Genomic DNA, 24,233 nt, shown 5'->3' with positions numbered 1-24,233 from the left:
CCCCCAAGCTTGCAACACCCCGTACGGTTATTTTGACCTTATTTACCTGCTTTATCCCAAATTTCAAAGCCTGGCTTTGGTCTTCAGTGCTCAGCTCTTGGTCAAGGGGAGACCTTGCAGCGGTCCATAGGCACCTCTGCTTTAACGTGTGGGAACAGTGAGCCCTTATATAGAGAAGCTGATGCGAAAAAAGTGGAAAGATGCCTAAATTGTAAAAGCTGGGCTGCTGGATTGAGCGTATAAAGCAGCATTTGTGGTTTTAATATATTCCAATATAAATAAAGATTTGGAAAACAGGGGAAAGCATTGAGCAACAGGTTATTGGATGCGCAGTTATCGGGCAGCACTGTTACCCAAGAGCCCAAAGGGGAAGGAGCTCAAGACTCTGCGAGCTGTGGCACGTGAAGCTGCCACTGACCCCAAGAGAACTGTGTTGGAAAACCAGTTTACTCCAGACGAATCCCCACTAACACTTGCACTCAGGCTGTCTCGCACAAACTATGATATCGGAGTACTTTTTCAAGTTTCCAGCAAGCGCTTGGGGAGGCTCCAGGAAAGCACCCAGAAGTTTTTATCTCCTTTAGTGCTCAACCTGAGAAGCCGTTCCTGAGGATCATCCCACCCATCCCCGCAGCCACCAGGCACTTCCCAGCAGACGGTGTTTACTCAGCCTCAGAAAAGCCCCTGTGTGGTGGGACACACCGACCCACGTCAGCTCCAGACCATAAGGACTCTTTTGTCCTCAACACTTAATACCTTTGTGAGATAAAATGTGCTGCTAACAACCTGGTGCATCTTACACAATAAGGGGATAATACACTGATAGATGGAGCAGGGGGAGGTGTAACCTCAATTTATCTGTGCCTGGTACAGAGCCTTGCACAACAAACATCACCGGGCTCCGGGTGGGACACCCTGGTTGGACTAGATGATCACAAAGGTCTCCTTATGGTTGGATTAGATGATCTGAAAGGTCCCTTCCAAGCTAGACAATTCTATGCTGCAAACGAGAGCCCAGCAAGGAGCTGCTTCCCTGTCAGCAAGGGCTCCAAATGGGTGGGAAATGTCAGATTTGCTAAATCTGTGCTGTTATTGCACAGTGAGCACCTCCTCTGCGCCTCAGCAGTCTGACACGAGCGGCACCCAGCCAGGCAGTGCACCCATGTGCACCAAACTCCAGCTCCCGTGTGAGCTGCCGTTTCACACCTTGTGCCACAGGTTGGGCTTGAAAAACGCTTTCTGCAAGGTATCGCCTCGTTGGCTACAGGTACAGCCACCTCTTGGGGCTGCGGTGCCTGTCCCTGGGCCATATGGCATAGGGACACGGCGGAGACAAATGGGTGCTGGCAGCCAGAAACTCATGTCAAATAAATATTCAGAGAGAGAAATACTGAGGCAGTGAAAGATTTTATTGAAAGAGCAATACGAGAGCAACATTTATGCCTAAGAAAGAGCTCTGCTTCCTGACTACGGATGTTAAAAGTGGCCACAGAAAACCCCCTCTAACATCCACCAGTCAAGCAGCTTTCCCTACCCTGCTGCCACGCTATGCCAGGACCGGCTGACCAGAGCTGGTCGCCTGTCCCCCTCGGGCCATGGTGACAACACAGGGCAGTGCTCAAGGGAAAATGAAGAGGGAGACAGCAGAGACAAATAGGGTTTTGGGGCTCGGGAAGCATTGCCTGCCTCAGACGGTGAGGAGCGTGGAGGGTCCTCCCGAGCAGAATCTCTGCAGATCAGTGTCGGGAGAGTTGTCTGCCTGGAAAAAGCAACGCAAAAACTATTCAGTTTTCTCATTCAGACTTTCACCAGCTCTTCCCTATATCCCAGGCGAGGTTTTCTTGTGGGTCCACACTGGCAGAGGGATCTCCTGGAAACCCGGAGCAGCCCGTGGGAAATAGGGCCGGCCAGGGTGGTGTGGGGCTTTGGGCTCTGCAGGTCCCTGCCTGAGGGTGAGCGCATCCCCCGCTTCCCGGGAAGGCAGCACTAGGGGAAACGGAATCCTTACGTCGGTGATGTCAACTTTGGCATTCCTGAGGCTGGTGTTGAGAACGTTGGGCAGAGGGACCGACAGGCGCAAGGCAGCTGCAAAAATAAGTGAAAGCATCTCATCAAGGGGGGAAAATCCTGAATACAGGGAGCGAGAGAAGGGGGAGAACCCCAAATCCAGCTCAGTTTGAGACAAGAGAGGACCCAGACCCCAGGTGTACCGTTAATGGCAGGTACGTATGCAGCCCCAAGGACTTGCTTGAACCATCCTGTGAGCGCGGAGAGCTGCAGGGGAAGAAGACGCATGTCAGTGTCTGATGAAGAGAGTGACAGTTATTGGGATGAACGGAGTGATGTTGGGCTTATCGAGGCAGTTCTGTCACTGCAGGATGCTCGGAGCTGCAGAACACAAAGGTTGGGGAGCTTCCTTCAGTGAAACTCTTCCAGGACTGAGGGTGGGGGCATAAATGGGGACATGCTTTGAAAGGTCCCTTCCAACCTAGGTAATTCTATGACTCTATGATTCTATGCTTTTCGGGTAATTCCTTCTTGATTATTCCTCCCCCCTTCCCAGCACCCCCAGTGCGCTGCCAACGAGTGAGCATACACATCCAAGTGTCACTGCTACAGGGCATAGGGGATCAGCAGGGCAGACAACGACTGGCCTCTGCCAAGAGAAGAAGAAACGTGAAGACCGAAAAAGAATTGGCGTTTTTGGTTCTCCCTCCCCTACACAGAGTCTCTGGGCACCGCATCGCTTGCTGCAACGCCTCGATCCAAAGCAGCGAGCACTTACGCTGAGAGGGTCGAGTCTCAGGGGTGCCCGTGTCAGGTTGATGCTACAAAAGATAAAAACAAGGCAGAGTCAGGGTGCATTGGGTGCAGCCCTCCTTCAGCTTTCCCAACGCTGCTCAGACCCTTCCTTGGTCTGGAATTTGTCTCATCCACATAAAGATACAAGGATTTCAAAAACAGGGTGAATTTTTTACAACTCTCTCATCACTTCAGATGTGCACTTGGTCTGAGGTTGGGTTGGGAAGAGGCAGGAAAGCGCCGGCAGCCCTTTACATCTCTATCACATCTACATTGCACTCCCCAATCACTTGTTGTGCTCCCGGGAGGGTCCCCAGGTGGAGCCCCCTCCCTGCCCACCGCGACCATAAAGCTCGGCTCTACCTGTCGAGAGCCAGGGAGGTTCGCAGTTTGCCGTCGGAGACCAACGGGATGATGTTCAGAACAATGTCCTGAAATTAGAACAACAGAAAAAATGAGGTTATTTCCCTGTGTAGCTCCCAAGACTGAAAAGAAAACCCAGAGTATTTGTAAATAACCCATTCTGAGAAAAAACACCTGTCTGTGCCTAGAAATAACATTTTTTGACAGATGGCATCATGTATCTCTCTCCCCGGGGTTTACCTTTCCTGTCTTTATTTTCTGTAACTCCTTAAACATTTCACTTGCGCTTGGTTATGAGCATTTTTAAAGGACTGGGCACCACCATTTGAAAATGTAGTAAATTCCAAAGTACAAGTACTACGCGGCTAAGGGAGGGACAAGCCGAGGGGATGCTGGAGAACAGCCAGGCTCACTCCTCGCCCTCTGTCGCAGGTCTCGTTCCCCCGGGAGCCCACTCACTGCGTCGAAGGAGAAGAGGGGCGTCTGGGAGGACTGCAGGAGGGGACTGAAGATATCAATGGAGGCTTTGAGGGTGGCGGTGGCTCTTCTGCCCCTCACGGCCACCACCGGCTCGCTGGCCACCTGCACACGCAGCTCCAGGGGCAGAGAGCCAGGGAGGATCCTGGCGAGCTGTGGGGGGCAAGGAGAGGTCAGGGCAAGGGGGTCTTTGCACGGCTGGGATGGGTGGTGGGGTTGGAAATCAGTGCACACGAAGAGGGTGGCTGACCTGAGGGATGAACGGGAGAAGGGAAGACGCGGACAGCGAGATGCTATTGGGAACCTGTGGGAACAGCACCAGCAGCGTCAGTGGCCTGGACGGTTTGTGCAAAGCCCTCACTGGGCTTGGCCAGACCCCACGAACAAATACAAGCGTGCGGTGGAGCAACCTTGGGTCACCCAAGAGCAGCCAGGACCCTGAGACAACCCTGGAGAGGGGCATCGCGACCCACCATGGAGTTGGTTATGCTGAGGTTGAAGGCTCCTTGCGCCTGGACCGTCTCCAGCAGGTCGCTGAGGGCACGCTGGGAGAGGCTGAGCCGCGGCGGGCGGCCGGTGGCCAGCAGCAGGGTGGCGGTGAGCGGCGGTCCCTGCGTGGAGGCCACCACGCTGCCCTGCACGTCCCCACCGAGGAGCTGCAGGGGACAGAACAGGGGAAGGACGTTGGTGGGGCTCAGAGGACTGTGGTGGCACCGGGCACCCTGTCCACCCACGGACCTCACGGAGAGGCTCATATGGGGTTAATCAACTTTGATAAACTTTATAATTTTAATAAACTTAATAAACTAACATATTTAATAAACATACAGCTGCTTCAGACTGTTCTAGCACAGACAGTCCTTTTTTTCTTTAAAACATCATCACGTCTCCTGAGCAGTAAGACACATGGCCAATATTTTTGGCCTGATTATGGTCCTGATTAATTACATACCAAACTTTTACAAACGGCTTATAAATGGAACCTGCTTGTGAATGGTCACCACTGATCCTGTATGAAATTAAGCTTTTCTGATTAACAGCTATGAGAGCGCTACAACCGTACTTAATTAAGCAGTGTCAAGACAATCTGGCTCATACTACCCTCAAGGATTAGCAAGTAAAAAATAAGGTAGAGACCCAGTGGTGGCATTAATACGGACACGGCTGGACCACACTCATCAGTACCTTCCAGCAAATGCTGTCCTGAAGACAGCTGGGGTAAGAGGAGCCTTTGTCAAATAGCCACCACTTTCAGATGAATTACCCAAACTCAACAAGTCAAAGGGTTTTGGGCCAGGGAAAGCGGTGGCACTTACGTTTAAATCCAGCTGGATAGCGTCGCCACTGATGATGGAAAAAGGGGGCAGATCTCCCACCGCCCCGAGCGGGAGCGCGGCTGTGGAACACAGGGAGGAAAGCTTTTAAGGGGGCTGCTCCCAAATCTCATAGTCCCAAGAGACACTGGAACCAAGTGTGGCTCCTCCTCACAGCATTCCCAGCTGGACAAGCCGCTGGGAAGCACAATTTTGCAGTAAAAATGTCTCTAAAAGCACTGGTTCCTGAAGTAGCTTTCTGCAGGCAAAATTGTGTGCTCTGGGGCAAGGGAAACTGAATGTTGTGCTTGAGCTGAGAGTTATGTTTTTAAAAAGTGGTTAAAATATTTGTATTTACCCAATGTAAAAAAAAAAAAAAACAAAAAAAACCAAAAAAAACCAAAACAACCAACCCTAAGTGCAGGAGGTCACCCAGGAGCAGAGGGAAAGGGGGGTGCCAGCACTTACGGGTCCTGGAGCCGAGCAGGGAGCTCACCACATTGAGCCTGGCGTTGATGATGTTGCACGCCTGGGGAGGCAGAGGAAAGTTGGAGCCCCGGGACCCACGGCACCACATCGCGTTAACATGAGTAGCAAAAACTGGCTCTGCCGGAGTTGCAGGAGCCGCTGCCGGGCAGGGTTTGGTGGGATGCCCCGTCACTGCAGCGCTCAGCATCAGGTGGGCGAGTGTCCCCCTCTAAGCCAGGGTGGGTTTCTCCTCCTGGGCAAGACTTGCTCAGTAAAACCAGCGCGTGTCTCAGAAACCTGTTCGCCGGCAGAGCCTGGCACAGGCGACGGGGCTGGTGTCCACCGGTGGGGAGGACGGGCTGGCTGCCCCGGCTGAGCCCACAGCTGAGCAAACAGCCACGTCCACGGGGGCAGCCTGTCCCCACTGCCCGCCCTGCCCGCCCTGCACCGTGCTGACGGCTCGCAGGAAGATGGCTTTGCAGACTTACCACCTCGCTCAGGGAATCACTCAGGAGGCGTTTTAAAGGCTCTTCCAGAAGTGGCACGTTGGGTCTGGGTAACAGAAAAATAGGAAATAAAAGGCGACATAGATTAATGGCTGGAAAATAAAAGTACTTTGCACAACAGGAACATGAGGCCTCACTCGCACTGTCCAGGGCCATATTCAGTGCCAAAATATTACCAAAACCAAGCCCTCTGAATCCAGCCCAGTCCCAGCACAACCCCAGAAATCTTCTTTCTTGAGCCCAAGTTGTAAAAGAAAGGTTGGCAGGTCCCCTCTGAGGCTGACAGCCTCAGGCGCAAAAGTACTGCCTTCGATGGCCAACAGTGCCAAGGTTTCCCACTGCCGCAGGGGCCACGTGCTGGCCACGAGCACCCTGCTCACATGGATGCAGACCTCACAGGGATGCCTACCTCAAACGGACATTTATGTCGAAAATCTTGCAGTCTTTATCGTTCTGGAGAGATGCCCCTTTGTCCTGGACCAGCATGGTCACATCTGCTTCCACTTGCACGCAGAGCGCCCTGCCCGGCACACTGTATGGGGGGAAACACAGCACGGGGCTCAGGAAACTTGGTGGCCACCTACTTTCCAAAGCGATGGTGACCCCCTCTCCTGCCCCAAACCATGTCCCTGACGGACATGCCGTACCCGGTGCTCTCGACCAGCAGCTGGGTGTTGAAGCCCACTTGGTGTCCAAAGCCTGGCAGGGAACGCAGGCTTACTTTGGGGAGGGTGTTGTTCACAATTTTTGTCCTGGAGGTTGAAACAAGGAAAAGGCAGTAAATAGCACATTTGTACAGGGGATGCCCTGTCCCCTCAGCCCCCAGCACTGTGGGTGATTGCAGAGCCATGGTCTTGGGGTCATCTCCACCCTGGGTCAGCAGGGATCCCTACCACCCAGGAGCAGCCTACAGCACATACAAGGCATGCTTGCATGGCAGCCACATACAGAAACTGCCAACAGCTGAACCCTCGTTTATGAATGGGAAAAAAGGCGCCCCCTGTGTTCAGACAGCAGGCCCCAGACCAGAGCGCCCTGTCCCCAGGATGGCCCAGATGCACCAAGGGCTGCTCAGGGACACCCATCTCCCATTCTTACTCACCCTGTGAGATCTCCACCATTTCCACCAAGAAGATTGCCAACGAGACCATCTTTGCCAAGGAGACCACCTTTGCCAATGAGAATATCAAGGACAGTATCAAGGAGACTATCAACAAGACCATCTTTGCCAAGGAGCACGTCAAGGACACCATCTCTGCCAAGGAGAGCACCAAGGACACCATCTCTATCAAGGAGACCGCCAAGGACACCATCTCCGCCAAGGAGACCGCCAACCACACCATCTTTGCCCAGGAGACTGCCAACAGCACCATCTTTGCCCAGGAGACTGCCAATGGCACCATCTCCACCAAGGAGACTGCCAAGCACACCATCTTTGCCCAGGAGACTGCCAACAGCACCATCTTTGCCAAGGAGACTGCCAACGGCACCATCTTTGCCAAGGAGACTGCCAACAGCACCATCTTTGCCCAGGAGACTGCCAACAGCACCGTCTTTGCCAAGGAGACTGCCAATGGCACCATCTTTGCCCAGGAGACTGCCAACAGCACCATCTTTGCCCAGGAGACTGCCAACGGCACCATCTTTGCCAAGGAGACTGCCAACGGCACCATCTTTGCCCAGGAGACTGCCAACAGCACCGTCTTTGCCAAGGAGACTGCCAACCACACCATCTTTGCCCAGGAGACTGCCAACAGCACCGTCTTTGCCAAGGAGACTGCCAAGGACGCCGCTTCTGCCAAGGAGACTGCTGACAGGACTATCTTTTTCAAGGACACCACTGAGCAGATTGCCACCAAGGGGACCACCTTGAAGTTTCAGGAGGTCACGTTTGGCCAGTGGATCTGCAATATATGAAAAAAGTATGAGAGGTCACTGTGAGCTATATGGACTCAGCACACAAGCATGCTGTGTCAACCTGGCTGTTCCTTCCCCTCCACTGTCCCTCTGTTTCCCTCTTTATACAATAGAGGTGTGGCACCAGACACTGAAAAGTATCTGCAGTGCCATTTCCAGTGTGCTTTATAAATGCAAATTATCAGCATTGCCATCGCTGATGAATGGATCTGGACCAGCTTCTGATTTTCTGAACGTGGTCAAGAGACAGAAAGAGCAGAACTGGTCTCAAGATAAATCCTGTCTCTTCCATTCACTTACCATCTACAACTTCTTGAGGGATCAAGCCCATGATTCCAAGTCCTTGTGAAGGGGTCAGCAGGCTGCAGAGGAGGAAAACAGCCCAGAAGGCAGACATCTTTGGTCCAAATAACTGTGGAAAGTGATTGTCATCAGTGCAATGCTGGGACAGTGAGCACAAGCCAGCGGAGGGAGGAAAGAGGAGGATGGAGAAAAGAAAAAGGAGGAATGCCTGTCAGGGAAGACAAAATCAGAGAGGAAGCTGCTGGCATCTCTCCCACCTCCTCACCATGGTGGTGGGCACAGTAAAACTCCTGATGGCACTTTTCTGCAGGAGGAACCAGAACTTCAACAATAGTTGCTCCAAAGACCAACCGTCACAGCAGCCAAGTGAAAAGCAAGTGGTTGTTCCTCCTTTAATGCCACAGAACTTGTGAGCAGTGTTGGGTGACTGATCTGGATGATCTGGGGAGCATCTGTTCTGGGTGGGAATTGCTCTGAGAAACAAGACCCTGTATCCTGCTTGGTGGGAAAACAGGACATTTCTGACAACACAATCAGCTCTAGTCACAGAAAGAAAAGCAATGGCATCTGCACAGGACAAATGCACTGACATAACCCATAAGGCGAACATCTCCTTGTTTGAATGTCATGATTTCTGCCCAAAAATCAAACAGCTGAGGCTCAGCATAAAAACACCTTTTGCTAGAATTGTAAGAAGGAGAAAATAATTTTTAAAGTTTCAGTGTCATTGAAATACTGCTGCGGGACCTACAACTTGAGGTAGCTTTTTTTTTTTTAAGAACCATAATGAACTTCATTGCCCCAAATCTGTTTAAATGTAAATAGCACATCAAAAAGGGATCAAAACAAGCGTGAGAGGTCTAATTCACCTTAGGTAAAAATCTGTCTCAGCTAACCGAGTTATACCCAAAATAATTTAAGTGATAATTGTTTATGAAAACCATGAAATACCCTTTCTTCTTCAAGGACTGCAAATACAATGAACATACATGTCTCTTCTTGAGAAACTCATAGTAAAAGCCACCACACATTTCCCTTGTCAAAGCATAATTCAGGCAGGCAGCAGGCGAGAATAACAATTTTTGTTAAAAAACCAATACTCCCAAACAAACATTAAGGATTCTTCTTTAGGAAGCATTCAGGTCTGTAGAAGCAGAAGCTAAAAGCATGCTTTTTAAGGAATAAGTTTGCTCTTACCTGACCAAGCTCTTGAGCGCGAGGCTGTCTCCAGCCGATGTCCCTGTCTTCTGAAGATGACCTGCATCCAGCATCCTCATATATAGAGCTTTACAGCAGGAAAGAGGCGAGCGATGTCATCAGGGACATCCAGAATAATTGTTGGGGAGCAAAACAAACAATGGTATGTTTTCTGGTGACTCCCACTGCAAATATTTCCTTAGAGATGTTAGGAGTTAGGTAAAACATTGAGCAACAACCGGTAGGTGCAGGGGCAGACCCGGCCAGCTCTGGGTGCCAGTCCGCACCCCGCCGCCTGGTTTAGTACATCAGCCTTTCGGGCTTGCTCTCGTGTCAAGATGTGGACATGGCTGAAAAGTCATGCCCTGATAAAATATTTCGGGGTTGGTTTTTTTTTTTTTCAAATAAAGCTGAGGTTTGACTGAAAAATGTGTCAAAATACCGAGCCCCCTTCGCTGTTAAGTACTTGTACAATTCTCAGTGCTGCTGTGCTGAGCCCTCTACTCCTGCAGTAAGTCCATGCAGTGGGATGTGCCACACATTACGGGATAAATGAAGCTCCAGGCAGCACCTTTGTCAATGTAAAGACCATGGAGACAGCAACAGAGCCGGGGATTCACTGTCCAGGCCAACAGGACATGCCCAGCCTTGCCATCCCTCTGTGCCTGCAGACTGTGACCTTACCCAACATTTATCAAAGCCACCAGCGCCCGTCCAGTGACCTGAATGGCTCATAAGCCATTTGATAACTGAGGAAAAGCAGGTATTGAATTGGGAAGGAACAGTGACACCATGAGAAGGTGTGTCGATCGGGTGTCATGGCTTTACAGATACCCTGAGCTGACAGACTTTTCGGAGAAACACCATCTGGTTTGGAAATGCTGCACCGGTCTAACTGGCATGGCACTGTTTCTAGGTCCATCATCTCTGCCTCAGAGCACTCCAGGAGCACTGGATGTGGGATGCGCTGCCATGGGGAGATACCGTTGAGAGGGTGATGCCATTGACTACGAAGCCAGGGAGCTCCCAGGCTGGAGCTTGTTGGCTCTGCATCATTTTGAAGTCCTGGAGGGACTGTTGATCCCAGTGTGGGCATACCAAGAGAGGCGGCCTCCCTGCCACACCACCCCATGCAACAAGTGTGCTGCAGGAGAGGAACAGCCATGCAGCTGCCCAGGGTCAGACCCATCCAGGCCCTCACCCTCTCAGATTTCTAGCCAGGTTTTTTCTGTGCTGAAAAATTGTGTCTCACCTGGTCCACCGTGGCTCATTTACTGTCTGATAATTTACTTCTACAGGCAGGAGAAAAGGAGAAAAATTTCTGCTGAGCCAACAAGTCACGCGCACCCGCAGCCACGCTGGTTTTCTCCCTTTCGCCCCAATCACCGGCACCTCCCGCGTACACGGAGCCACTGCCTTGAGCTGCACCACAGCAGGAGGTCTTCGGGGCAGGAAAAAGAAAACCTTCCTCTGTGGGCCACAGACCAAATGTGGTCCCTGTGTGCGGATCGTGTCCTGACATGCACAGAAAAGTCCGTCCGTGGTGGAGGGGAGGATGCGCTGGCCAAGGGGACAGCAGTGAACTATTCACTCCCCCGATGTTCTCATCAAGGACAAGGGTGGATGGGCTGCTCCTCAGCTTTGAAGAATAATAGCTCAAAAAAATGCTTGCACAGAGTTAATGCTTTCTGCAAACTTGGAAATAAGTAGTTCCAGCAGATTAGCCAGCTTTTGTCACACATTAATTCCAGCTTTAAAAAATATCTTAGCTAAAGGCCAAGGAAGGGATGGCAAAGGTGCCAAAGTACTTAAGGAGTTGTCACTCTTCTTGCAACTTGATCAGCCAGGCACCTCGGGAGCACAAAGCCTGGCTGTCATGGCTAGATCATGACATTTGATAAGGTGGAAGAGAGTGTTAACAAGATGATATTATGTTATCATCCCTCCTGAATCACTTTATACTTTGGGCAATCACTGTACGAAACCTAAATTACCGTAAAGACAGACCTGATAATGGTCAGCACATGGCAAAGGGGCACTTTGGCACTGCAGAGAATAGCTTCTGAGCAGTGACCTTTCAGACATGACAGTAACTTGGCCTCTCACCAGCTGTTGCTGAATGCAGAGGTCTCTCACAACTAAATAGTTTGGATAAACTGAAGCAGATTCCCATAAAGAGAATGACATTGTGAGGCCCAGGTCTCGCTAAAGCAACTTTCAAAGCCCCAAGAACGCAAAGACAAATCACCACGTGAGGATAGAAACATAGAGTAAACCAGAGCGGGCTTGGTCAAAGGGAGAAGAATGGGACGGATGTCGACAGTCGCTGCTTTGATGCTCAGCTCACCTGGACACGGAGGCATCAGGGCAGGCAGTAAGAGGGACATACCTCCGCAAAGCATTAGAGAGCCTGACGTTAGCAAGAGGGCAGTAGGCTCTGGCCAGCGCAGGCAAAGTGAAACGCATCAGCCCACGTTGAAAAATGAGATGGTCGGTTCTGCTCTGCTCTCCCCTTGATGGCCTGGTCCAGAAGTGGCCCTTCTGCCCGAGGAAACCGTCTCTGCAGGGACCCCTGAGCCAGGGCAGTCCTGGTTTGCTCTGTCGTTCCTCTGGGACAGCTAACTGCGAGAGACTGGTACATCCCCCGCTGCTGGAGGGACCAGAGCTGCTGGGGTCCGTGTCCAGCTCCAGGGGACAACGCTGGTGCCTGCACATGTCTGGAGGCTGCATCTCCACCAAGTGCCCCAGGTCATCAAATACCAGTTACGTGACAGTGCAGCTTGACAGCTTGGTTAAATGTTCCGTGAAAAACTAACTAGGTGCTCCCTGAGATTTGCAGCCTTGATTTCTCCTAGGAGGGCCGTACACAGATATTTCGATTCAGTTTTTGTTCTTCTTAAGGGAATTCAGACTCAAACTGTTCTATTGTTTGTTAGCTAATGCAAGAACAATAAGGGAAATCTCTTTAAAAAAAAAAAATGTGCTTGGCCTTGACAACGTTTGCAGTGAAATGAAGAGAGAAGGCACCATAAACACCAGTCCTCACGGGGAGCTGGTTTTATGGCTGCCTTCCTCATTGCTTAGGACTCCTGACGGGGACAATTCCTTACACGCGTTGCAGAACAAATGCCTGCTGGGTCTGACAGCGCACGCAAGAAAACAAAATGGATTTCTCAGAGTGTGCCTCACAGCGAGGTTTTCTCGGGGACAATTTCTTAAAAACACAATGATCTTTTCAAAAGATATCCTTAATTCTGCCCCAGCTACCTGTCAACCAGGAAAAAACGTTCAAATCATGTCGGCTCGATGAAATCAGGATCGAAGCTGTTTATTGACTTACTAATGACAGGCAATTATCCCGCAATCAGTGAACTACACGCTTGGGATCAATATCTGCAATGCAGCCGATAAACCACGATGCTCGGCACTTCTGAAATATTAAAAAACGCACGGCGATGCCTAAATGCCCACCCTTCACTCATTCTGAGCAGTCCTGATTCCCCACACACGACTACAGACACACTCCCTGGCAGCACGTGGGAGCAGCCGAGATCCCTGGCTCCCCCTGGGAGCAGGGAGGGGGCCATTCTGGTACCCCAATCCCGCAGGAGACGTGGGTGCTAATAAACCGGCTATTTCTGCTGCAAAAGTGATTCATTTAGGGAACAATCCTTCCAAGAAACACAACCTCTGCCCAGACACACCCGGCCGGCTCCACTAGACACACGGCAGGCCAGAGTCTCGTCATGGGGCGACGGGATGTTTTTATTTCGGCTTGTGGAGTCAAATTATTAAAAAGTGAAGGAAAGAGGGAGAAATGCCCCAGGGACTCCGGCACCCTTGCTGCTGCCTCTCCCGGCCGGTCCTGCTGGGTCCTGGCAGCGGCGGCGGGTTGCAGCCGTACCTCCCCGCTCCTCAGGTCTCCGTGACGGGCACGTCCAGCACTAGAGCGTTCTGCAGATTTAAAAATAAAAAGTGCACGGGCAGGATTTAGCAGTTGCTCCTGTGCTCGGGGATGCGACGGGGGTAACAGCACTAACCCCAGGGGTGACACAGCAGAAGCACCAGGTGGGTGAGCTTCTCGCTGCCTACCTCGGACCCGCTGATGTTCACCCGCTGGTAGGTGATGCCCAGCAGGTCGGGCAAGGGGATCCCTCCACGCAGCTCCCCTGGAACGAGCAGGAGCTGCCATCAGAGATGCTCCGGCCATGGCAGGTGCTGCCAGCATCTCCGGTGCTTCCCTGCTTGCCTACGCCTGCTGAAGGGCTGGCAAGGGGGCTTGGGAACACTTGGGAAATTGGCAGGGCTGGAATTCCTGTATTTTTTTTATCTTAGCATTCATAAAATCTCTGCTTTTGGCATACTTTCCGTATGAGTTAAACAGATAAATTAATGTTCCGGGTTGGGGTTTTTTACTGACACTGTGGCTGTTTTCGGGCAGGGTAAAGAGGGGCAGGTCGATTTTTGGAGACTTCAGAAAGGCAAAGATCTCATGAAATCTGTTCGCAGTCGTTCATGGCAAGAGGTTTTGATTTTGCGGACAGGAATAACACCCAAAGAGGCTTCAGAGGAGAAGCCTGCATCCTTCGCAGTGGGTCACAAAAACGACGTTTCTGTGCAATCTGCTCTAGGTGACCCTGCTCTGGCAGGGGGGTTGGACTAGATGATCTCCAGAGGTCCCTTCCAACTCTATGATCCTGCGATTGTGTCTGTTGTGTGCGGGCAGACCTCTCCTGCCCGTGAAGGAGTGGTCACGCCAGAGCCCCGGCCAGGGGGCATCGCCCTCCTCCAGCTCCCACTGCAGACCCCGCCGGTGCAAAACGGCAACGGCAAGAGATTTTCCTGGCAGAGTCCCTTGCAGCCTCGAGGGCAGGAAAAGCACGCAAGGTCAGCCAGGCAACGCCAATTCCCCACCACCACCAAAAAAAAAAAAAAAAAAGATAACAACAGTCTATAGGAAAAGAAATGAGAACTATTTTCCCCGTGCAGACAGAGAACCCTCAGATGAAGCCGTAGCCGTGCTTACTGTTGATCGATGGCACATAAGCCTCGTGTATAACATCTGCTAAAACTCCTTTCAGCGGCAGCTCCTGGAACACAGAGAAGTGGTGTAAAATGCCCGTCGCTCCACATCCACTGGGCTCCCCCCACCAATGCGCCCAGCGCCCTCTCCAACTACAGGACGATTGCAAGAATGGGAACTTTTGAGAAATTTTAAATTTCCATGAAAACTGCCCTAGATGAGACTGTTCCCTGCCCCAGCAGCTCTCTGCCCTGCAGTCGGTGCTGGGCGCCCTCCTCGCAGCCCAAAGCCCTGCTGCGAGACAGCCGTTATCAGCACTCGCCCTCCCAAACATCTCTGTCTCAGCATCAGGATCAGAGGGAGATGAGGAAAATGAACCTCCGGCGCACACGACCTCTCCCGGGAACGAACATCGTGGGATACGAGCAGGGAGCCCTTCCAGAGCATTCATGCCTGTGGGCAAATGGTTTTGGCAGTTGATTTGTCATTTGTTATTCCTTGAAATGTTATTCCTTGAAATACCATTTCAATCTTCAGCGTTCACTTTGGTTTTCTTTTGGGTGTTTTTTTGTTTTTTTTTAACAAATCTGTTATTGATCATGAAAGCAGCGGAATGGGGCTCTGGGGAGCAAATTCTTGGTACCGCATCACACGAACCACCAGCGCTGAGACTCGCAGCGACGACCCCAGCCCCACGCCGTGCGCGGACCACCCAACTCACGTCAAACATCCCGAGGGAGGAGGAAGCCAAGGCCATCCGAGACACACTGCAGGGAGAGGAAAGGCACGGAGTCGTCCGCCTCCTGGCGAGCTGCCCTGTCGCCCTCAGCAAACTCCTCACCCAGATCTTGGCCTCCAGCAAACCCCCCCCTTCCCTTGCACCAGAGGTGCCGCGGCTCCACCAGCCACCCTCCAGGAAGGGGCTGCTTCCCACCGAGAGCATTTTCTCCATCCCGAACCAAAGTTCAGCTCTTCAAACTTAAAGGGCAAAAAAAACCAAAACACCCAAACAGGTTTGAGGTTTAGATTATGTCACGTTGACCTTCATCTATTTTTAAATAGCTGTTAGTATAAACTATAAAAACATCATGCAGAGACAGCAAAGGTTCCTGCTGAAAATGCACGGGTGAGACGCAGCGTGTGGCCTCTCCAGCAGCCCAGGGACTGTCACGCTGCTGGTGGTGGCACTGGGGACCTGCAGCAGCGTTACCTTTGCAGAGCGAGGGAGAGCCGCAGCTTTTCTTCTGCAACGGCAAACTGTGCCTCCAGGTTGCTGTGCTGCAAGGGGAAAGGGAAAGGGAGTCCCCACCAGGACCCCGGTCCCCCTGACCGCTCCAGCCCCGCAGGACCAAGCATCGTCCCCAGCAGACATCCCTGCCCACTGTCCCCCGATCTCTCGCTCCCGTGTTGGTGCGGGTTTGCTGGCTCGGGGCAGGGACAACCACGTTCAGCCCTCGCCAACTGCAAAGGGCTTCAACTCACAACATCCAGGACAAAGAGGGATTCCGGAGCAGAGTCTGATGGGGAAACCCAAAACTCGGTGGTGCTGAAGAGCTGCACAAAGCTTTTCTCCCGGGTTATGGTCATCACTGGTGCTTTAGCTTCTTGCACTTCAATCACCACTGGTTGTGACGGAGGCAGCACCCTGGAAATCTGTGGAGAGTCAAAGTAAAGGGGTGACATTCCCTCTCCTTCCCAGTTCACTGCTCTGGGGATTATCCTGGTGGGTGCTGAGCATCGATGACATTCACCAAAATCAGTGGGACTCAGTCAAGCTGATCCGTACTGCTCAATAGTATGTCCTTTAAATAATCTTATTAATAAAAGTTTACTAATAAAATAAAGAGACCACCAGTTTGACACTGGGGGAAAGGTACCCAACATGTCTATGTGAATGGAGAGAGGCTTTAACTGCCACCATTAAGTAGCCTGAGATGACCCACAGAGCAGCAGGATCAAGCAACGTCTACCCACCTCGGGGATGAGGGCTCCAAGCATCGTGGTCACCAGTGGGGGAAGCCCAAGAACCTGTTGAGACAGTGTCACAGCGCAGGGACCTAGTGAACTCAGGTGGGGGTAGTTTAACATGGGAAGGGAAGAGGCATGGCCAGCATACAGATCTGCCTCAAACATGGGTGTAGATCTCTTTAGTGGTTTCTTGAGGAAAATCTCAAGCCCAAACCACCCACCATGTTATTGCTTATGTTCAGGTTGAAGGATGCCTGCAGAACAGAGAGCTCAGCGGTCAAGAAGTTTGCAGACAGGATGAGTTGGGTAGCAGCATCCCTCTTCGGTGGCAGAGAACCAAGAGACGGCTGGTCTGTGGGAAGGTCAACCTCGTTTCCCTCCTTTTGATGGAGAATGGTCTAAAAGGACCGGTAAGAAGAACCATGTCAGAGAGCACAGGTCCATTTCCAGGATTTGCATTTAGATCAGGTAGAAGGTACTAGATGCTTTGCTCCGTAGTCTCAGCAATTAAATGAAGCAATAAACTTCATAGAAAATGATGAGCCGAGGAGGTGGTTAGGTGATATAATGCAGCCAGCACACGTCTGCACCCTCCCAAACCTCTGCTGCCCAAGGCTGAGAAGGACAACGCCTCCGAGCAAATGGATATCAGAAATATCACCTCTCCGAGACCCAGCACCAGGCAGCAACACTCACCTTCAAATCCAGCTCTACGAAAGTTTCATTCGTCACGGGGGGGTTCAGCAAAGCGTACTGGAGGGTCCCGGCAGTCCCAAGAGGGATCTCGGCTGCATGGAAACAAAGAGGGATGCTTAGACAGAGAAGGCGCACGCTCTGCACCACAGGGAGAGCGCTCACCAGCATCAAACCGCCGGTTCACCAGCGCCACGTGCCGTTTACGGCTTCAGTGGGCTCCTGCCTCCCTGCCAGCTTCTGTGGTGCCAGACTCTCCTGAATCTGCACCGAAGCAGGGGGGGGATATTCGTGTGGCCCCTGTCGGGATTTGTCCCTGCCTGGTCCTAGTCAGGGCTGAGCAGATCGTCTGTTCTCCATGATAGATCTGTGCTTTCCCCTTGTCAGGGGAAGGGAAGGAGATGATGGATGGATGTCAACTTACAAGTCAAGGTGGTGAATTTTGCATTCACAAGGTTGAGCACCGCATCCACAGCTGGACAGAGCTGTAGGGTGAAAAGAAAGTATGAGAAAACCTCGCACAGAGGCTTCTGGTGGGAGCAGAGCTTCATGGCTGCCAGACCAGGGCATCTCCCACCCTGAAGCACCAGGATCCTCCACGATTAATTACCCAGACCAGGGTTTGCCTCAGTTTCCTCTGTCCCTGGTTGAATTAGGTTACTCTGGAGTAAACCTGCCTTAAGCTGAGCAAAGAACAAGGCCAGACCCCCCCTCAGATATCTCCCTGAACGAGCCTGACTTCATGACGCATGTTAAGAGGCTGCAAGTCTGCCCTCTGACAAGCCTTCAGGAACAAGGGTGCTCAGCATCGAGATCAGCTCTGTGCGAGCATCGCATCCCCACCCGCGCGGCTGGGACCAGGAGGCTTTCGGCAGCGACGGTGCCTTTGCCGCCAGTGTTGACTGCATAAAACCAGTAACTGCTCAAAATTCTCCCTTTTTACCAGCCTGCAAGCTCCTTTGTGTGGCAAAACCGTGAAACCTGTTGCGATGCAGTGAGGAGGAGGAGGAGATGATCGCCGGGAAAGAAGGATGGGAGGAGGATGGCACTTACCAGCCCTGGCAGCACTTTCTGGAGGGTGCCATCCAGAAACTTGCTCATGACTTTGGGCCGCATGCTGGGCAGAGGCAACGCGTCAGCCGACACAGAGCAATAATTATTTACTAAAGGTCAAAAGGCAACAAAGTCAAGCGCTAAAGAAACCTATCTGGTATGGATTAAGCCAAAATATGCCTCATATCTAATAAAAGGTGTTTTCTCTCTTTAAGAAACCTTTTCTCAAGAATGCCATCTTCTGGCTCTAAACAAAGCTAAAGGTTTCCACACCTAAAAGAAGCTTTGATACCCCAAGAGTACAGCACTTAAACGAGGACTAATGCCGAAGACGAACATTGCATGGAATGGCACGGATAGAGCTGGCCTGAATTTGTCCATAAAACTTTTTGGTTTTCTTAGTGGAAAAAATGAACAGTGAAAAGTATCCGTGTTCTGTGGAAACCGGCACCTGGAGACTGAAAGATTTAACAATGCCGTTACCTGCCGCTCAGGGATTAGTAATATCGGCGAAGCATCGATGCTGTCCTTTGGGACTCACCTGCTGGGGAGGTTGGTTTTAACGCTAACGGGAGCGATGTGGCAGTTCCTGGAGCTGAACCTGGGGGTGCCCGCGCCGTCCTGCCCCAGCACACTGCTCGCCGTCAGGTTTGCGGCCACAGCGATTTCTATGTTTCCTCCTATAAAGCTGCTCAGAGCAAAGCTCGGTCATCGCGGGACAGACCCCCGGCAGCGAGCGAGCCCACCCCAGCCCCACCAGCGGCTCTCCCCCACGGGCATCGGCTCCCGCTCACCTTTTCCCAGCGATGGTCATTTGGACTAAGACAGCCATGAAGACCCCCGAGCCTGGCGAGAGCGCCAGCGATATCACCGGAGGACGGAGATCTTTCACTTTGAACCTGCAGGGAAAAAAAGAAAAACAAACAAACAAACAAACAGAAGAAAAGAGCTGGGAAAGCGGAGCCCCCAGAGCAGCCAGGTCAGGCTTCTTATGTCAAAGTCACCTATCACTGATATCGCCATCACCATCTTCATTCTCCCACCTCTTGTTTAAATTTTCCATCTAAAACCACTTTTAAATTTAGAAACGTGTTTCTTCCTAACTAAAAGATTGCACAGATCGATTTTGAAAAAAATTAAAAAAAAAAAAATGCTTTGGTGTTCAAAATTTGTCCACCCTTTCATCCAGAATGAATTCACGGGATGGAGGGCCGTGATCCCCCAGAAATTCCGGGGTCCCCTCAGGATAACGTTGACAAAAGCCGGGCACCCCCTGGCTTTGAGAGCAAACCCCCCGCGGCGCCGCAGAGCCACCGCAGCAGCCCCCAGCCAGCGCTGAAGCAGGAGCCGACGCGCTTTGTTGCCTTTAAGTTATAGTTTCTCCACGTATTTGCAGACACAACCATGCAGAAAATCACTGGCTTTAATATCACACTTGTTAGCGGGGAGTGATTCGTTTCTGCCTCCGGGCTGACACTTCCCAACCTTCTGCTTTTATTTTCTCGTTCCCAGGTTCAGGCTCGCGGTGTGTCGCTGCTGATCATCACTCACCCCGAGATGCCTTTGATGGGTTTGGCGTTTGGCTTTTTTTTTGCGGCTTCCTCTGCCATTTTCTGCAGAACATCACTCTCATTCAGAGCAGCGGAGATCGCTGGAAGATTTGCACAAGATGAGGAATTTAGGACAAACCCCCCAGGGCGGAGCCTGTGCTGGAGGGTGAGGGGACTCAGCACCCCCCACAATACCCTGTAAAACGTTGTTATTAACATATTCCCATTCCAACATGCACAGGCACCGTCAGGAAGCTTTTTAAAATTCGGATTGTAAATTCGGATTACCAGCAGTCTCTGCCACCCTCAGGCAACGGTTGGAGCTCGGCGGGCGCACACATTGTGATTTTAGACACGAGACACAGGGTGTATTTTCAGGTTCCCAACTCAACCTCCCGCACACCGGTGAGACAACCCGCGTGCCCACATCAGGGTGTCACAGCCGCGGGGTCCTGCTTGCAGCATCCCACACGGGACGTGCAGACCCCAGGGAAGCGGCTCCTGCTGTGGACTAAGGGCAGCGCCTGGAGCCCACCTGGTTGGTGGTGCTCGGGGATGGGATGTGCTCGGGGTGACACGACCACTGCGCTGCTGCCCGCTTGTCCGCACGGACGGACAGACTCATGTCCATGCACAGACGCTAACGTGGCTGAGCGCTTACCGTGATCAATCGTTCCAAGATCGATCCTGATGACAGCTCCCGGGCCATCAGCTCCTCCCGACCACGCCAGCCAGCCACCAAGGAATAAAATGCACCAAATCCCGGACATCTTCCGATCTGATACAGCTGCTCACAGAGCTCCAGAGGTGGCAGAGACTTGCAGGAGTGTGTTGGTTTCAACTGACAGAGAGAGATGATGAGTTGGAGGTGGTTCCCAAACCGTACCTCGGGGGCTAAAAGCTGTACTCATGCTAGAGGAAAGCAAGGAGGGCTCCGTGCAAGTCTGTCAGAGCTACACCAGCCAAAACACAGCCTGACCACAAGAATTACTCCCCAGCATTGAAAAGCCTGAATACCCCAGAGCAGCCCCATCAAGATGTGCCAGCTCCCTGCACCACCCTCCTCGTGGCTGGTACCCAAGCAGGGCACTAAACCTTCTCCTTCCACAAGAGCCAGAGCTGCTCATGATGCCTAAAACCTGCCGTGGAGAAAGGGCTGGAGCTGCCTGATGGAGCACATGGCCTGCAGGGTCTCAGGGCCACCCCAAGCCCTAGCCCCAGGAGCAGAGGGAGAGCCACTGTGGCAGTGGCTACATGGGCTATGGACACAGCTCCACTGGTCTTCTCTGGCTCGGCCTCCCGCTTCTCAAATGACAAGGACTCCTGCAGGGAAGGGCCCTGCCGTCACCTCGCCCGGTTCTTCTCCAGCAGAGATTCCCCAGAGGTTATCCAACCTTTGCACTGATCTCCGGGAGAGAGACAAGAAACAGCCTGTATATAAATCGTGACCGAGAAAGAGGAAAAAACAGAAAGAATGAAAGGGCTGGGTAATTACTGTAATATAACCTAATCCCTGAGTGTTTCTGATATCTGCCAATACAAATAGTTTCGCTAATAAATTTGAAAGTCTAGATAAGCCCTCGAGCCTCAGGCACAAGGCACATGGTCCCAGCAGGCTGAAGCCAGCTCTCTTGCTCAACACCCAGGAAAAGCCAACGTCAAGTCCAAAAGAGACAGCTTGATCTATTTAATTACATGGTACGGACAGAAGTGGAGATGAGGAGAAATCTAAGACGTGTAATGGTAAATTCTGCTTTTGGAGATACCTGCATAACTGCAACTCTTGGGATGAGTGGCTCTTGCTCCCCAAAGGTTCACGGAGGTTGTGCAAACGCCGAGGGAGGACATGGGATCAGCTGGTGGAGAGCCCAGTGGAAATTGTAATAATTTCAGTAATGTTCTTGCTGGTTTCAGCAAGGTTGGAGTGAGAAGAACTGTCACCTGCCCAGAGAACAGGCTTCTCAACCCCAGCCCTGTCCCACCGTGGGAGAACCATGCATTCCACTAGACTGCAGACATGCCACACCGATCTCTCCTCCAGGCTGCTGCCTTCGCTGTGGCTGCCCATGAACCAGCCCTGCCTCAGCTGGGGCTAGTGGCCACCACGGTGCCCTCACTCATCCCCTCCTGGGTACCTCACCCGGCAGGACCCGGCTCTGGGAGGTCACCCCGGTGAGATCCTGCAGCACCAAGTAATTCATTTCTTCTCTTCATTTCCGTATAAAACACGTCATGAGGTTTAATCTGCCATCACCTCCCTCCCGGTGATATACTCGGTGGCTCTCTGCTAAGCCCAGACAGAGAGATTTACACCTTATCTAGCGGGAGTGTAAGATTTATAGATAACTCCCGTTAAAGAACACACCATGCCAGTACTAGTAACTTGATCAGTCATTATGCTATAAGTTGACATCTAATTAAGCCTCCACAGGGATCATCACGTCCAGAACAGCTCTTCAGGAGGAGAAAACCCACCTCTAAGCACCACGGTGCCACCTCGTCCTGGCAGCTTATCCCCAGTCCCTTGTGCCGCTGTAAATGATAATAATTCTCCACAGATAAATCCAGTACTGCTTCAGGAAGAGCTGCTGATATGACCTATGCTGGAAGAAGGCCTAGCAGGGGCCAGTTTCCAACTGCTGCTCTAAAACACAGTGGAGACTTACTTCTCAGAGACTTTTCTAAGGTTGTGTCTGTGCCCCCGTTGATGTCAGATGCCATGAAACGCTTCCAGCAACCCCAGGGCACTTGTCTGCAGGTTACAAACTTTGCAATGGATTTACTTTTCTGAACACATTTCTTGCCTCTAAATGGGCTGCATACATCAGCGTAGAACTGTAAATCCTATTCTCCCTTGGTGGGCTGCTAGACGTATATCTTCATATTTTCTTTTGACACTGCTATCTGGATGCCTTCAATGGAAATGCACGACGTGTCCGAAACCCTGCTTTTCTCCTTGGCGTTTCTCTGTCATGCTGAGAAGGAAAGCAACACAGTGCTGGTGAGAGCCAAAGGCTTTGAACGTGTCAAGATGCACCTGGAACCAGCGCCCAATAACTCACTTTGCCGATGCACAAAGGACAATGGTTGCCTCCCCGGGCAGCAGGTGTTTCAACAAGTGCTGAACACCTGATCCCATTGCCAAGGGACTCAAACTGAAATGGGCAATTCAACCCTCTCTGGAAGACTGGTCATGCCTCAAAGTGGAAATCACAAATATCAGGGGGAGGGGGTAAGTCAGAACACAGAGCACGAAGGAGAGCTGGGCGAGACCACAGAGGATGCGCTTAGATGGCATTTCCGTGGAGTCCACGCTCTGTTCTCCCAGCCAAAAGGAAGCCAGGAGAACACAATGGACCCCAAGCACAGGAAGGAGACAGTCTGCGACTCCCTTCCATGAATGCTTTCATTGCTTGTAGAGACGTTATCAAAGACGGTGGACATCACCCATCATTTTTTCTACCAGTTGTAATAAATATCGGCAGTGCCTTTTGATCAAGAATTGGTTAGAGAGAGGAAGAAATTGTTGTACGTAGGCCATACTGGAAGTCAGAGGAGATACCTTAAAAAAAAGCCTGATCTTCTGTCTAGTCTAAAACTCCCTGAACCCAACAGAAACACTCCTGTTGCCTTCAACAGACTTACCCAGGCCTGATGGAAACGGAGGGCATCCCTGCTCTATTGCCAAGAACTTCTTCAGTGCGACACATGCAGGTCTCATCCCTTCTGGTCTGAGCCACCTGGCTGGGAGAGCAACACAAACCACAGCAGCTTCTCGCCGGCGTGGACATGGCAGCGGCTGTCCCTGTGATGTTCTGAAGAAAGCATGGCTGCAGGGCAAAGAAACCGATGTTCGCTTTCTTGCAATGTTTGATTTCTTGGCACCTTCCACCCAGAGACCTTTCTTTGTGCTCCTCAGTAACACCACAATGAAGGCAAGCTGCCCCAGCACCTGCTGTCCAATATTTCACCTCGCTAGGTCAACGGCCAATGTAATCAAGTATGTGGGGAAACAATAAAAATGGTATATAAAACAAAGTGTCCACCCAATGTCCTGGTTTCCAGCCCCATTTGCCAATTTCTGCCCCATCAGCCTTGGCTGTGAAGGTATATAAAGCCAGCACAAATCCTTGGTGTGGCCACGGCAAGACGCGGACTGAGTTAGAAGAATGGGAAGACTGGCTGGGAAAGGTAAAGATGCATTTGCAAACTGAATAGATTGATATAGGCATTGCTCGTACTTAGTTTAGGATGTCTCTGTAAGGGCCAGTTCTGGTCAGACACCCACTTTCTGCAAAGACTGATAGAAATATGTATATTTTCTGCAGGGTCAATTTTCTGAATTACTTGTTCTCTTGATATTGTAAGAGCATTACAAACATTATAAACAATTCCTAAGTGCTTTTCAGAGAGGTAGGTAACATTTTCACCTTTTTATTTGATTTTAGCCTCCTCCATAACTTCCATTTGTTCCTCAACTAATTGCAGCTCCTGCGTATTTGCTATTTTTACACCAGTTGTAGGCCATTACGTGCTTTTCAGCAGCCACGGCATTGCTGCAAGCACCACTCTAGCTCACGTACTTGCAGGGGGCCTTCAA

General features: G+C 51.5%; 2 protein-coding genes across 2 annotated transcripts; both read right to left on the bottom strand.

Moving 5' to 3' along the window:
* Nucleotides 1-1,687: 1,687 nt before the first annotated feature.
* LOC141750450 (BPI fold-containing family B member 3-like) lies at nt 1,688-8,243 on the bottom strand. The gene is made up of 15 exons (XM_074605506.1): nt 8,147-8,243; nt 7,032-7,833; nt 6,577-6,681; nt 6,339-6,461; nt 5,912-5,975; nt 5,424-5,484; nt 4,959-5,038; nt 4,116-4,298; nt 3,893-3,946; nt 3,625-3,795; nt 3,166-3,233; nt 2,786-2,828; nt 2,211-2,274; nt 2,009-2,085; nt 1,688-1,759 (listed from the first exon to the last, which is right to left on the bottom strand). The coding sequence occupies exons 1-15, from the start codon at nt 8,241-8,243 to the stop codon at nt 1,688-1,690; spliced, it is 2,064 nt and encodes a 687-aa protein (XP_074461607.1).
* A 4,366-nt stretch (nt 8,244-12,609) lies between these two features.
* On the bottom strand, nt 12,610-22,772 carry BPIFB6 (BPI fold containing family B member 6). Its single transcript, XM_074605504.1, has 18 exons — nt 22,696-22,772; nt 21,774-21,841; nt 20,295-20,420; nt 19,635-19,734; nt 18,878-18,982; nt 18,625-18,771; nt 18,084-18,147; nt 17,455-17,515; nt 17,034-17,125; nt 16,559-16,735; nt 16,344-16,397; nt 15,852-16,022; nt 15,580-15,647; nt 15,091-15,136; nt 14,373-14,436; nt 13,387-13,515; nt 13,051-13,300; nt 12,610-12,613 (listed from the first exon to the last, which is right to left on the bottom strand). The coding sequence occupies exons 1-18, from the start codon at nt 22,770-22,772 to the stop codon at nt 12,610-12,612; spliced, it is 1,803 nt and encodes a 600-aa protein (XP_074461605.1).
* Between the last annotated feature and the right edge of the window lie 1,461 nt (nt 22,773-24,233).

Source organism: Larus michahellis, chromosome 12, assembly GCF_964199755.1.
Source record: "Larus michahellis chromosome 12, bLarMic1.1, whole genome shotgun sequence".
NCBI classification, from domain to species: Eukaryota; Metazoa; Chordata; class Aves; order Charadriiformes; family Laridae; genus Larus; species Larus michahellis.
The sequence above is the reverse complement of the archived record's forward strand: the minus strand, read 5'-3'. Positions and strand labels throughout refer to the sequence as shown.